We start from the raw sequence: 15,574 nt of genomic DNA, 5'->3' as shown, positions 1-15,574 counted from the left end.
ACCAGCTGGCTAAACGCCAACCCCCCTCTTCGATCCGCCCTAGATCAACGAGGGGCCTTTCCACCTCTACGGCCTTCCTGAGGGGCGTCCCTCTCGACTCCATCTGTCGAGCGGCTATCTGGTCCACTCCATCCACCTTTGTTTCACACTACAGGATGGACTCAAAGAACCTCAAGGACTCGGCTTTTGCCAGGTCTGTCCTTTCCTCCTGCCTTGCCTAATGTTGTTGCCTTACTCAAAACCAGTTTTTGTGGTTTATCCTTCTTACAAGCTGACCGCTGTCATCCACCCTTTATGTACTCGATGTGTTCAGGGGTTCATTAACGTAGTGCTTGTGTACTATACTTACCCACTGCACTGAAATGTATTTCATGAATACCTCTACCTCTGTTTTCAGGAAATGGGTCTATACTTACCTCTGTATTTTCTTACAGACTATCGCTCACATACAATGTTGTGATTGTGTTCTGGGTCCTAATAACAAGGATCGTTTTTTTTGCACTATATGCTGTTGCATCGTCTTCTTTGACTGTTGCACTTGCTTGTTTTTGCACCTTCTGCTCAATAAATGTGTTGTTTGGACACTAGACTGGTTATCGGGTTTGCTATCCCACCTACCTACACCTCAGCTTGCTAGTCTCCATTAGTGTGCATTCACAGAGTACACGAAGAAAAAGGACAGGTTGCTTATCTGTAACCGTGTTTCTTCGAGTGTACTCTGTGAATTCACACAATCCCGCCCTTCCTTCCCCACATGCAAACCTCTCCCTTTCTCGCTGCCTTTGCGGCGTAGGAACTGGAGAGCGGGCGCGGAGGGCGCCCTTTATACCCTCTGGGGAGAGGGGCGGGGTTACTGCCAAATTTCAAATTTTAGCTTGGAAGAGTATCTGTTGGAGCCTGCGCAGGCGCAGCGTTCTCCATTAGTGTGAATTCACAGAGTACACTCGAAGAAACACGGTTACAGGTAAGCAACCTGTCCGTCTCCAGAGTAATTCAGATTCCTTTACATGTTTGTGTTAACTATAAAAATGTACAGAACTATATGAGAGCCATGCGTGAGTTAGGGCCTTTTACCCTAGCACTCAAGACCTGGCTTCTTACTAGAGATTTTAATCTATGTTAGTTTTATCAATATTTGTATGTATGTATTTTTATCCTTTACAATTTTATCTTGTAAATCGCCTAGAGCATCTTGGATGGAGGGCGATTAATAAGTAATTAAATGATGATGATGATGATGAGAACTGGAACACAACTGAAATACTCTTTATTTCATCATAATTCATTTCTGATAGCACCATCTAAAATGGTAATTTTTCCTTCAGTAATATGGATAAAACCCTTTTTCCCCATTTCTTAAACAGAACCCAGTCCAGTTTCTGCCTTCCATGTTGAAAACGTTACTGCTACAAGTGTGAGTTTAACCTGGGAAAATGATGACCAAAATGCATACACATATTCAGTACAAATAGAGGGAAACGGGACACATTGGAATAAATCCTTTAATATCACCAGTGCCACGATTGGGGACCTGGAACCTGCCACATTGTACATATTCAGCATCTTTCCAATAGCAGCTGATGATCATACTAAAGGAGAGCCAAGAAATAATACTGCTTTTACAAGTAAGTACATTACATTATGACATATGATGGGTTCCAATAACCAAGTTCATCAAAAAGGCGTATTCTTCACTTTCACAAATGGAAGAAAAACCAAAAAAAAATTATGAAATGAAGTCTGTATAGTCGGTCCTCGGTATCCACCAGGGTTTTAGTTCCAGGACTCCTGATGGATACCAGAATCTGTGGATGCTCAAATTCTATTATATACTATGGCATAGTAAAACAATGTCCCTTATGTGAAACAGCTTTTGTATGTAGTTTTTTTTTTTTTTGGGGGGGGGGGGTTGCATTTTCAAAATGGTGGAATCAATGAATGGAAATCCATGGATAAAGAAATTTGACTGCAGTGTACCAGAGCACCATAGCTTTTCTGCATGTAATTGTATATTAAATCATTTTATGATTCATTGTATTTTCTTATGATCCAGTGAACAGAAATGGCATTGTTGTTGTTCATAATATTCCTCATGTCTAGGGGCCATGTCCCATTACCCCATGCAGATGTTTAGGCCCAGGATAAGCATTTTGCTATTCAGGGAGTAAACCCAAAAGATGTCTGGAAAAGATATTTCTGGCTAGAAAACAAATTCTCATGAGCTAAAAATAGTCAGATGGGACCAAAATATAGTGAAATCTGCCCCCACCACCTGTGTAACAAATTTCAAATGAAGTTAAAATAGGGGAAACTCAAGAAAGGGAGTGACAGGGGAAGAGCCTTCTAACACCTCATAGCGGAGGAGTCAGCACAGCTCCCCATTCCCTGTCAGTCCTTACTCCCAGGCCATAATGGCAATGGCATAGGACTGACAGAACTGGATTCAAACCCTGATGTGAACCTGATTTCTTTATACCCAGCCAAAAATGAAAGTGTATTGTCTCAACAAACTTCATCAGCCAACTCTGTTCTAGTTTATTCTTGCATATGAATGCTAACTTGATGGTGGTGCATGTAAGGAGAAGATTATTTTTAAGTATTAGCATCACCTGTTTTTTGTTGTCATTATGAAAATGTTTTTATTGGGGGAAAAATTCTGCTAATAAAATGGCAGTATACCCATAACTGTTTCAAGAGAATTCGTAGAATTATAGATTTGGAAGAGACCACAATGGCCACCCAGTCCAACCCCCTGCCATGCAGGAACACCCAGTCAAAGCATTCCTGATAGATGGTCATCCAGCCTCTGATTTAAAAACTCCAGAGAAAGACACTCAACTACCCTCTGAGACAGCATTTTTCACTGCCAAACAGCTGTTACAGGAAGTTTTTCTAATGTTTAGGTGGAATATCTTTTCCTGCAATTTGAATCTATTGCTACCTGCTTTAGGCCCCTTATACACTGCCATATAATCTAGATGATCAAAGCAGATAATCCACATTATCTGCTTTGAACTAGATTATATGAATCTAAAATGCCATATAATCCAGTTCAGATCAGATAATCTGGGTTTTATACAGCTATGTAGAAGAGGCCCTAGTGTTCAGAGCAGCAGAAAACAAGCTTCCCCTTTCTCAATGTGACATCCATTCAAGTATTTAAACATAGCTATCATGTCCCCTTTCAGCTTTCTCATCTCCAAGCTAAACATACCTATTGCAGCACTAAGCGAATATTGTGACAATTTTATCATTCACTCGTAGTGATAACCCCTTTCTCTTTCCAAAACAGAGCCCAGTCCTGTATCTGATCTCCATGAGGGAAATATCACAAATTCCACAATAGCTTTGAAATGGAAAAATAATGATATAAATGCCCTTAGTTACACATACAGAATACAAATTGAAGGAGACACTCCTCCCAGGAATGAATCTTCTAATACCACCAGTAAAGTAATAGAGAACCTGAATCCTGGAACATCGTACACATTCAGAGTCTACTCAGTAGCAATGTATAATCAAACTGAAGGGGATGCAACGGACATAACCGTTTTTACAAGTGAGTATATTCATTTGTGTGGAGATAAATTTTCACTGTGGTGTTTTTTTTAAATACTGTGTAAATACAGGCAGTCCCCGGGTTACAAACATCCGACTTACAAATGATTCATAGTTAAGAATGGGGGTGAGACAATAGGAAGAGAGAGAACTGTACCCTTTCAAAGGGAAATTCCCTCCTGGAACTGCTGTCATGGGAAAAAGATGTTGCTGCTGAAGCTTTATCACCAATCCTTGTTTCCACAACAAGCCAAATGTTTCAAAATCACACACACATCCACACATATGTGTTTTTATTTGGCAGAAGTTATATTTAAAAATGTACTTGTTCCAACTTACATAAATTCAACTTAAGAACAAACTTACAGAAAATATCTTGTTTGTAACTTGACAGCAGTGTATAAAGATTTCCCATTTACTGATTTTCTGTCTCAAATACTGAAGATAGTATGCCTCTCATGACTAGCACTCACTTTACTATGGATCACTCGCTCTACTGTCCATTTATTTTTTAAAATCACCTATTAAATTTAAGTTTGCAACCATCTTTGCATCTTGTGATAACAAATCCCATAGTTTAATTATCTTCTGTGAGAAGTGTTTAATTTGTGTACCCTAAATTTCAAACCTCTCAGCTTTTTAAATATTATCAGGAATGAGGTTGGTGGCTCCAAAGGCAGTTTATGTGGTGGTCCTCGTTCAGTCAATACTTCCCTTGCATTTGGGATAATCTTATGACCAGTAGCCTTCCCTGCTGCAAGTGAAATTCTGTGGAAGGGAACTTTTCAGCTGCCAAGTGCGTCAGCTGAAGCATCCATAAGAAGCTGAGCTTAATGTATATCTTTTTGGTTGTAATGGGAATGTTTAGACCTTGTGTTATAGGAAAACCAAAATATATCATTTAAAGCAATTTTCTGGAAATGTGTCGGTAAAAATAAGTTTGCAAAATAAACTTTCATAGAGACCAGGAAAAATATGTTAAGATATTAAACACTTTTCTACATTGCTGTGAGGGAATTTGTTTTTCATATTGGTTGGAAAAAAAAAATAGGTTTAAAAAACCATCTAGGTTAATTTTTTATAAAAGCAGATCTGACCTCCACAGTTAAAAGCAGTGGTTTAACTATGTGAAATCTCTTTCTTAATATCGTAATTATTTCCTCCAAATTATGATTCTGCCATTCTAAGAATTATACCCAGTGGATTGAAAACAGTATTGCCATGTGTATTTAAACTGAATAACTAAGTACTATTTACAAAGTACAGTAGAGTCTCACTTATCCAACATAAACTGGCCGGCAGAACGTTGGATAAGCGAATATGTTGGATAATAAGGAGAAATTAAGGAAAAGCCTATTAAACATCAAATTAGGTCATGATTTTACAAATTAAGCACCAAAACATCATGTTATACAACAAATTTGACAGAAAAAGCAGTTCAATACGCAGTAATGCTATGTAGTAATTACTGTATTTACAAATTTAGCACCAAAATATCACGATATATTGAAAACATTGACTACAAAAATGTGTTGGATAATCCAGAACGTTGGATAAGCGAGTGTTGGATAAGTGAGACTCTACTGTACATCCTTCTTGGATATAACTTGTTCCTATTTCAATATAAATGAAAGCTTTCCCTTGATTATTATAAAAGTATAATAAAGAACTATAGAAATGAAGTGAGTTGTTGAGTTTTCATACCCCGAAAGGTGTGTGTTAGGCAACAAAGACTGGATGTACACTGCCAAATAATGCAGTTTGAATTGCATTATATGGTCAGTGTAGAGCTATGAAGTGCCTGATGGTATCTGTAGCTTATGTACCAAATAGTCAGGTTGGTCACCATGTGGTCAAGCCAACCACGAAAAAGACAGCTGTCTATGAAATTGGTTGCAGCAGAGTCTTTATAAATAAGTGCTTTTGTGTGATAGTAAATGCCACTATAAATTTGTTAAAGCTTAAGGAACTACAAGGTTCTTTGTTGGCTTGCGCCAATGGTAAAACAGGCGCCATCATGGAATTTGATCCAACTCTCTGTGGTGAGTGAACCATCTGTTATGAGCACCAACCATCTGTCCCTAGCAAAATCACTTTTTTCTTCAATCTCACTACTTTTCATGTCCAGATAATGCCTTTCTTCCTGGAAACCTTTCACTAAACACAAAACCATTTTTTAAATTTTCCCTGTACCAAGATATAGAGACTTTGACTTTTTCAGTATCTTCATCATCCACTTTAAAACTATGTAACTCATCTGTGGCCATTATTTTTGCTTTCTTAATGTTTTAAATATGTTTATCTTTGCACTTTCTTCCTTGACTTTCTTAAATAGTCGTTACAAGTCTTTGCTATTTTTTGCTAGTACTATAGTGTCATCTGCATATTGTAAACCTCAAAAGACCATCACAAAACCATAAACAAAGAATACTTAAGAATCTCAGAATAAATGAAAATAATGTTTACAGTATGGATAACAAATGATACACACACACACACAGAGAACAACATAAAATGTCATAACTTACAACCACTAAATAAATATACCAAATTTGGCATTATTCAACATATAACAAATATAAAAAAGGAAAATTAAAGTACTAGAAGCTACCTCAGAAAAGAATTGGAAGGATGATATTCATGTAGTTATAACAATATGCAGGCATGCAAAGTCAAATAAAGACTCCTAAGGACAAATAGACTTTGATTCTATATATGTTCTGATTCTATATAATGGTCTGATTGCTCAAGTAGGAGGGACAATAAGATTATAAACGCAAATTGTTTCTGTCCTCACAAGTTAAGCAAAAATAGGATGTACTCCAACAAGATACTTGTGCCATAAATTAAACTCCACTTAAGATGTTCAGTTAGATACAGTGCAATAATAATTGCATGGCTTCTAGTCACAATTATAGAATATTAATTATAAACTAATTGATATATTTTCTGAGAGATTAAACATTGCATGACACTAGTACAATTACTTGTGGTACTCAATTGTTACAATTAAAAGTGTACATTCAGCAAAATGTAAATATGTTTCAATCAGCTGTTACAATTAAAAGTGTATGTTCATCAAAATGTAAATATTTTTCAATCATTTTTATTTTAATGATATTTACCACTCTGAATAAAAGGGGATTTTTTGTAATTGAAGTTGCAGTGTCTTTTAATACCATTTAAAATTGAGAAATGTACTTCCATTGAAATAAAAAAATATTCATTTCCCTTCCTTTCCTAAATAGAACCCAGTCCAGTTTCTAACCTCCATGCTGAAAATATCAGCAATACTACAGTAACTTTAAAGTGGGACAGGAATGATCCAGATGCTTCTAACTATACGTACCAAATACAAATTGAAGGAAATGATACATCCAGATCTGAATCTTCCAACAATACCAATATAGAAGTTAGGAATCTGGAACCTGGAACGCAGTACACATTCAAAGTTTATCCAGTAGCAGCGGATAATACCACTGAGGGAGATTCAAAGGACTTAATCGTTTATACACGTGAGTATATTCAGATATGTGATTTTCATGAGATTGAACATTTTTCTCCATGTCTGAGGTTAAGCAAGCACCTGAGAGACATGGAACCAATTTAGTATCAAAACAGCCCAGAATTACCGGGTTTTGAGAAGTTCCAATCCAAAAGTGAACATCGCTTGAATTGCTAGATTGTACCAAGCTGCAAATGAACTCCTGAGAGGCCCCTTACTTAGGAAAGAGGTGACTTATAAATCCCACTATGGAAAAAATAATGAACACACAAAGAACATAATAGCCAATCAAATTGTTGGTTAATATTTTGTATTAATTATTATTAATATATTATCATTAATAGAGGGAGGGAATACTTTAATTCAAAGTCTCTTTCTTAATCAGGGCCTAATCCAGTTTCTGACATCCGCACTGGAAACATCAGCACCACATCAGTGAGCCTAACATGGAAAAATGATGACCTACGTGTTTCTAGCTACACTTACCAAATAAATATAAGCGGAGATAGTGCTTCTTGGAGTGAATTTTCTAATAACACCAGTGCAGTAATTCAGAGCTTGGAACCTGGAATACAGTACACATTCAACATCTGTCCAGTAGCAGCTGATAATATTACTGTAGGAGAACCTGAGAATATAACTGCTTATACAAGTAAGTACATCAAATTAAAGGAGGTGCTGGGTTCAGATTTTCATGTTAACTAGAAAGGTATTTTGTATATGCATAGTATATAGTGTGACCCTTGATATTGGTTGGGTTTGGTTCCAGAACCCCAAATGAATATCAAAATCTATGGCTGCACGAATACTATTATATACAGTCACGTAGAGAAATAGTATCCCCAATATAAAATGGTAAAATCAAGGTTTGCCTTTTAGATATAAATAAATATATATTTTTGGAGTATTTCAAGCCATGGGAAGTTGAATTTGTGGATACAGAATTTGTGGATGCGTAGAGCCAACCATAGCTCTTTTGCACAAAAACTTTGTAATTTCCTAGAGACCTGGACAATGTTGTGTACTTTGTTGTTCTTAAATAACACTATGTAACACAATTTTTGCTCTGGGGTTATAAATGTCATCTCCTAACTGGTTCTATCATAAAAACATGGGGAAAGTTTATTAAACTGTAAAAACTTTGTTTCTACGGGACACTCTGCGGCACATTTTGCTATAATTTTCACTGAATATCTATAGAGTCTCAATCATAGTTTGTGGCAGCCACAAAAGTGGAGTTTCTAGAGTATAACAACTACTTTCAAATTAAACAGTAAATGACACTTTCAAACCAGTGTCTAAGAGCCCATGCTAATCTGACTGCATCCTAAGAATCCAAGTGAAATGGTGAAAATTAGATTTCAGTTTTTTTCCTTCATATTTTCTTGGATTTTGTTTCTCTTTTACTCTATTCATATATTCCAAATCTGAGCGTGTTATAACCTTCTCAACTTTAGAAGAAGGCAATGGAAACCCACCTAGAAGAAATTTTGCATTCACCTTAATATTAGAAATGCCCTGAAGGCACTCAACAAGAACAATTCAAAAAAATCCCAATTTGTTGTTGTTATTGTTGTTGTTGTTAAAATCTATTAGAAGAAATGTTAGGTAATTAAAAGACAATAATGCTGTATTCATTTTAAAAGACTTGGTGCTGTACACATTTTATACTGTGATAACTTTTTCATATTTTAAACAAAACCCGTTTCACCATCTTTCCTTAAAAGAACCCACTCCAGTGTATGACATCTCTGCTGAAAATCTCACAACTGACACAATAATATTACAGTGGAATAACAGTGATCCAAATGCTTCTAGTTACACTTACTGGATAACAATAGAAGGAAATGGCACTTCCAAGAATGAAACTTCTTCTATCAAAAGTTTTGTCATTAGCAGCCTAGAACCTGGAACATTGTATAAATTCATCATCTATTCAGTAGCAGCTGATAATAGCACTCATGGAGATCCAAATGATACAGCTATTTATACGAGTAAGTAAATAAAGATGGTGGAAATTTTGCACTCTAAGGGTAAATCCCATAGAATCAGATTAAGGAGAATATACCAATTCAGATTGATTTATGGGACTATGAATAATTTCTGAACTGTTCGTGTTAAAAATAACATAAATACTTATTTTCATATCTTGAATACTAGTATGGTATTTCGGATGTTTATAGAACAGTGAGTTTGGAGCTCCTTAGAGTCTAGACCGGTGGTTCGGCATGACAGAAATTTCTTTATCAATGTAACAGTATATACTGTATTCATAAACAAATTTCTTCAGACAAAGAAGTGCCACTCTCTTGAGAGCCCAGATGACACAGATGCACATCCTCCAAAGTGGAATCCATAACCATCTAAAAGCAGATAGGGCATGTTCTTTAGAAACAGTAACTCTGAAAACATTATATTTATCCAATAGTTGTCAAACCTGAATAATATGGGGAATGGATTTCTTAGAGGCAACAAATCCCCAACATGTATCATAGAGAACCCAATAAAGATTGTCTTGAATATTCCTCAATTTATCTCTGAATGAGAGATCAATTAGTTCGCCCCTGAGATTACATAAGACATTCCCCACAAGCTCCCTGCGGAACAGAGCAAGGAGTACTTGCTCCAGTGATTGTCCATACAGTGTTAGACTGGAGCTTATCAATCCCATGCAATAAAATAGAACAGATCAGTGAAAGGGTATGACAACCATAATCGAACAAGGTTGAGTATAAGCATGATGAAGCACCACTACAATTTGTTTATGTGATCATCATGTGTCCCTGGACATTGCTTTACAATCTCATCTGACATTTCTAAATCAAAGAAAGAAAGAGCTTTTTCCAAGTTAGGTTAAGGTGCATCTACACTGTAAAATTAATGCAAAGTGAAGCCACTTTGACTGCCATGGCTCAATGCACTGGAATAATAGAAGTTGCAGTTTTACAATATCTTTAGCTTTCTCTGCCAAATAGTGCAAATGGATTCACTAAACTGCAGATCCCAGGATTCCATAGCACTTAGCCATGACACTTAAAACGATGTCATACTGCATTAATTTAACACCATAGTGTCGAAATGCATCCCCAGAAACTTAAAGTTAGGTACTATTTAAATTCTTTCCCCATACAGAGTCAAGGCAAACATGTTGAAAAACTGTCATCTAGTAAAGATCATACCCACTGTTTTACTTTAAAAACTTGAAAACCCCAGATATTCACTATTCTTCCGATTTATGTAGAATTTCATTAAGTTGAGCTTCAGCTAACCCAAGGAGCTTTGTGCAGACCTACAGAGCACGGTCCTCTGTATATAAACTGATTGTTACAATTAATGGAAGATAATTGATCAGAGTATTGCAAAAATTGGACTAACCACACTCTCCTGAGAGATTTTGATACTATCATTGCTTCATGTTCCTTTTGCGATATTTGATCATGTTTGGATTCTTCAAGTTGGATTATTTGTGTGTTTTAATGTAAATAAACTCAGCTGAAATGATTCTGTCCTGAGTCAATGAATAGAGCAGGCGTGGTGTGTATGTTTTCTTTTTAAGTGAGAGATTTCCAATAAAGATGTTTCATGGTTTGATGCATATGAGAGTATCTGGTGAAGCAACTCATAACTGGATGCTTAAATTGACAGAAAATTTCTTTGTTTTGTAGAACCTGATCCAGTTTCTTACATCTTTATTGAAAGCTTCAGCAATACGACAGTGAATTTAACCTGGAAAAACAATGATCTGCAAGCTCCTAGCTATACATACCGAATACAAATAGAGGGAAATGATACTTCTAGGGATGTATCGTCTAATACCACCAGTGAAGAAATTAGCGATCTAGAACCTGGAACATTATATACATTCAATATCTTTACGGTAGCAGCTGATCACAAAACTGAAGGGGACTTAAACTGGACAACTTCTTATACAAGTAATTAAAGTAAATTACCTTAGTGTTGCTTAGTATTGCTAACCTTCCAATTTTTTAGGCAAGGGGCCAAAATTATGCATTTTGACGTGACCTGTAGATAAGTTGGGGGTCATTCTGCAGAGAAGGGAAAATGCTTGTGTTACATCAAGGGACCATCCCCATCAGTAAGTCCTGCTTTTCTCATAGTACAGCCTCCTCTCTCTCTTTAGCCTGAGGGAACTTATCTCTACAGACTTTCTCTCACTCTCTGTTGCACACATAGATGTATATGTATGTAGTGGAGGCAAAACACTCAGGGCTACTTCTAAATTACAGAAGTTGTGTTTAGAGAAGAGAAGGGAGGGAGTGAAGAGAGGGGCAAGAAAAGGGAATGAGGTGTAAATATAGCTACTTTACTTTGCCTGATTGCAGCTGCTCCCTCCATTATTCAGTTTCCTGTTATGTTGGGTTTTAAAAATCTCCTCTGCCTCACTCACAGATCCTCTTCTGTCTCTTGGAGATGATGATGATGATATCATCATTTATTTCTTACTTGCCTCTCCCCAGTTCTCAGGGTGGGGTAAAACAGAGAGTTCAATTACAATAGATATACTCATAAAATCATTTTAAACCATAGATTAAAAACACATAAACACAAGATTAAAACACACCTTAAAATCATTCAAATGTTGATTTAAAATTAATATTTTAAAATTGATTATTTTATTTAATTAATTTATTTATTTATTTATTATATTCCGCCCTTCTCAAGGGGACTCAGAGTGGATTACAATGCACATATACATGACAAACACTCAATGCTATTAGACCTATGACATATAGATACGCACAGAGGCAATTTAACCTTTTCCAGCTTCTGGCTTTCATGAAGGTATGCTCGATTCTGGCCACAGGGGGAGCTGCCACTTCGCCGTCACTTGTGACACCGAGTCCTTGGTGGTATTACTTCCTCATTCCATCCATGCACTACTGGCAATTTTATGGTGTTGTAAATTAGTTAAATTAGCCTCCTGCATAAAGCGTACCTAAAATTCCTACTAGACAGATGCAACTGTCTTTCGGGCTGCTTAGGTAAACAGCAAGCTAGACTATTAAATGGTCGGGGGCTTAACCTGACCTGGGTTTCGATCTCATGACCTCTCGGTCAGTAGTGATTTATTGCAGCTGGCTACTAACCAGCTGCGCCACAGCCAGGCCTACCAAAAAAGCTAGGTTTAATTTTAAGAAAATTATAATATTTGATGGCACATTTTGCTGCTGAATCTCTTTCTGAAAGGGGGAGCAGCTGCAATCAGGCAAAACCAAGCAAAGCAACCAGTAGCAGTGGCAACAGTGAGCAAGAGAGTGAGGACAGTCTTCCTTTTCAATCTCAGCCCAGTGATGTTGTCTCCCACCCCCATACCTCATATTTTTATTTAGATACTTCTACTCCATTTGCTTACTTACGGGTAACTCCCTTCCCCCTGCCCCCCCCCCCCTCCGAAAGGAAGGTACAACACAGGACAACAAGGATTCTGGTAAGGTAAGAGGTCTTTGGGGATGTTACCATCTGTCCCACATGGATTTGTGGGTTCTGGGAGTTGCACCAATAGCAGTCATTTTAGTAGTAGTACTTACCCTCCTCTCCTCAAGCTAGGGCACAACATGGTTAATATACATTGGGGAAAACATAAGACTATTAAAACACATATACATAAGACATAAGATTAAAGCACATAAAATAATTCATACTAGCAAAATGTAAATTTAGATATAGAGTTGAAACTTGACTGACTAGGACTACTGGAAAAGAGAGGTCTTTATTTTCTCATAAATTTTAACAGCTGATTTAGCAGTCAAAGCTCTTCCGGCAGGTCATTCCACAGTCTTGAGACAGCCAATTAAAAAGCTATCAGAGTGACAGTTACCAGTTGACTTCTGACTGGTTGACATAAAGGTCCCCAGAGGACCAGAGTGTACGAGGTGAATTGTACATAGTATTTGACATTAACTTGTGTATATGTTAATCCAAGTTTTTGTGTCAATTTTAATCAGTCTTTTAAAATTATTTATCCATGAGTATATTCAGTAGATCTGGTGCAAACTGTTCATAGTTCTTGTAACTTGCTTCCCTGTAGAATGATGTGTATTAAACATACTACCTTGCTACATGTTGGAAGGAATATCTAGTGTGAAATATGCTTAAGATAGTAAAACATCTGAATGTTTGCTATGCTACTTTCCCAGTAAGTTTACTTATTTTAAATTGGCTCTCTAATACATTATTTGCCCTTAGACTAGTAGAAAAGATAGAGATGCCACAGAATAAGGACTCCTAACTGATATCTATCGCTACTATATAGATGCTTGAAAACGTTTTAATTTCACTCGTTCTCTCTTGAACAGGGCCCAGTCCAGTTTCTAACATTCACACTGAAAACATCAACACCACAACAGTGAAATTAACATGGGAAAATGGTGACCTGCATGCCTCCAGCTACATTTACCAGATACAAATACAAGATAATTTTTCTGTTGAGAATACATATTTTTATACAACCAGTTCAGTAATTAATAACTTAGAGCCTGGAACATTATACATATTTAGCGTCTATCCACTAGCAGCTGATAATAAAACTGCAGGAAGTGCAGATGTTGCAACTGTCTATACAAGTAAGTAAATTAAATTGAGAAGTATGGTTTGGTGGTTTCTGATAGTAACATGGATCATGCACATGCATTCTGTACCTTTACACTGTGGATCTAAACAGATGACTTATAGCTTTTTCCCCAGTAATGTGCTGCATATTTTGATACATGCATTGGAAGTAATGCCCATATCATTTTAATATAGCATATTTATCATCATTGAACATTTTGTTTTACTTATTTTTTTCTCACCTATTCCCCCCTCTAAAGTAGAGGTTTCTGTTTACTTTTGCTTTTGTTTTGTTTTTGTTGTTTTTAGGTTTTCATTTTCATGGGGGACCTATGCCCCTAACCCCAACAAATATGGAGTTAACTCTATAGTTCTTTGGCAAATATTTCAGACTTCAAGCATTATTCAGCATTATATATATTTTAATCTAATGGTGTTCATTGCTCATGGTACAGAAAAGGGCCCTAATTGTGGTGAAATTATTTCCCCAATAAATTAGATATACACTTCACTTGCATTTTCCTGATCTTAGTTACTCTTAGTTATTTTAATGTTTTCTTGCAATTTTCCTTTTTTTAAACTTGATTTTATTGTAGTTTGTGGTTTTTCACATTTCTTGTATTTTAAACTGCTTTTGGATTTTCAGATGAAACAAAGGACAAAACTGTCTTTATAACTAAACATACCTTTTGTTTTCTTTACAGAACCAAGTTCAGTGAACAACATCGGTGTTACAGATATCAGTACAACAGTGGTCAACTTAACATGGAAAAATCCTGACAGAGCCTCTCCTCAGTATTCCTATAGGATACACACCAGTGGGGGAGAAGTTGAGAACATGACTTCCCCAACCACTCACGTAGAGATTTCAAAGCTGAATCCTGGTACTTCTTACACATTCAGCATATATTCAGTAGCAGGAAATGAGACGGAAGGAAGTCCAAGCAGCACAAATCACTGTACAAGTAAGTCTGTTAAACAGCAATAAAGTATTCACAGAAATGTGACCGCTCAATGTTGTTATTGTTGTTATTTTCTCATCATGCATGATGGATACAAAAGTGGCCCAGGGAATAATACATACTCAAAATTAGAAAGACTCCAATATTTATTTTTGGGGACGTAGGAGAATATTTATTTGTCTTTAATATTTGAAACCATATTTCTATTATTTTTCTGTGCCTCGCCTATGTATGTGGTGACTAAAACTAAAGCAAGATGGTTTTCATAGTAATTTGGTAATACTGTACTTAGATTCACATAATAGATGTATGTTCTGTGTGTGTGTGTGTGTGTGTGTTACATTTCAGTTCCAGGTAAGTTGTAACTGAAATGTAACACACACACACACACACACACACACACACACACACACACACACACAGAACATACATCTATTTGGAAAACAGATTAGAAGAAACCATTCACAGACATAGATTTTTCATTTACTAACTAAATAAACTTGATTTTTGGATATTGTTGCTCTATGGGCAGAATTGCAATTAATGAATGCAAATTGTAAGGAAGATTTATTGTTCTGAATCGTCATTCTCCATGGGAGGACAGCATCAGAAACAGAGGTACAGGATGGAATTCTATTGGTTAGTCTCAACTATAGCATGCTAATTGATTAATGATAAGTGAACACATAGATAAATTGAATTGTTTAAATGGATCAAATGTAGTCAGGACTAAAACAGAATTTAAGCCATAGAGTAGAAGGCTAGGTATCTCCATCATCATCATCATCATCATCATCATCATCATCATCATCATCATTTTCATCCCTCTTAAAGAACTGCCATCTTATATGTTCCATTATGTTTTTGCACAACTTTTTGTGAACAACTTTTTGATATTGGTGTTGATATTGGTGTATTTTCTGCTGATAATAGAGGTAACCTGGACAGTAATAATGAACATGGATATTTATTGTGATTA

The 15,574-nt window shown here is 36.3% G+C and overlaps 1 protein-coding gene across 1 annotated transcript in view; it reads left to right on the top strand.

Annotated features, from left to right (window-relative positions):
* ptprj (protein tyrosine phosphatase receptor type J) overlaps window positions 1-15,574 on the top strand; it is a 107,047-nt gene that overhangs the window by 63,815 nt on the left and 27,658 nt on the right. The window contains exons 4-11 of the mRNA XM_062967653.1: window positions 1,365-1,625; window positions 3,293-3,559; window positions 6,807-7,073; window positions 7,449-7,715; window positions 8,791-9,057; window positions 10,729-10,995; window positions 13,381-13,647; window positions 14,338-14,598. Coding sequence (XP_062823723.1) covers window positions 1,365-1,625; window positions 3,293-3,559; window positions 6,807-7,073; window positions 7,449-7,715; window positions 8,791-9,057; window positions 10,729-10,995; window positions 13,381-13,647; window positions 14,338-14,598 — 2,124 coding nt within the window. The remainder of the gene's footprint in view (window positions 1-1,364; window positions 1,626-3,292; window positions 3,560-6,806; window positions 7,074-7,448; window positions 7,716-8,790; window positions 9,058-10,728; window positions 10,996-13,380; window positions 13,648-14,337; window positions 14,599-15,574) is intronic.

Source organism: Anolis carolinensis, chromosome 1, assembly GCF_035594765.1.
Source record: "Anolis carolinensis isolate JA03-04 chromosome 1, rAnoCar3.1.pri, whole genome shotgun sequence".
NCBI classification, from domain to species: Eukaryota; Metazoa; Chordata; class Lepidosauria; order Squamata; family Dactyloidae; genus Anolis; species Anolis carolinensis.
The sequence above is the reverse complement of the archived record's forward strand: the minus strand, read 5'-3'. Positions and strand labels throughout refer to the sequence as shown.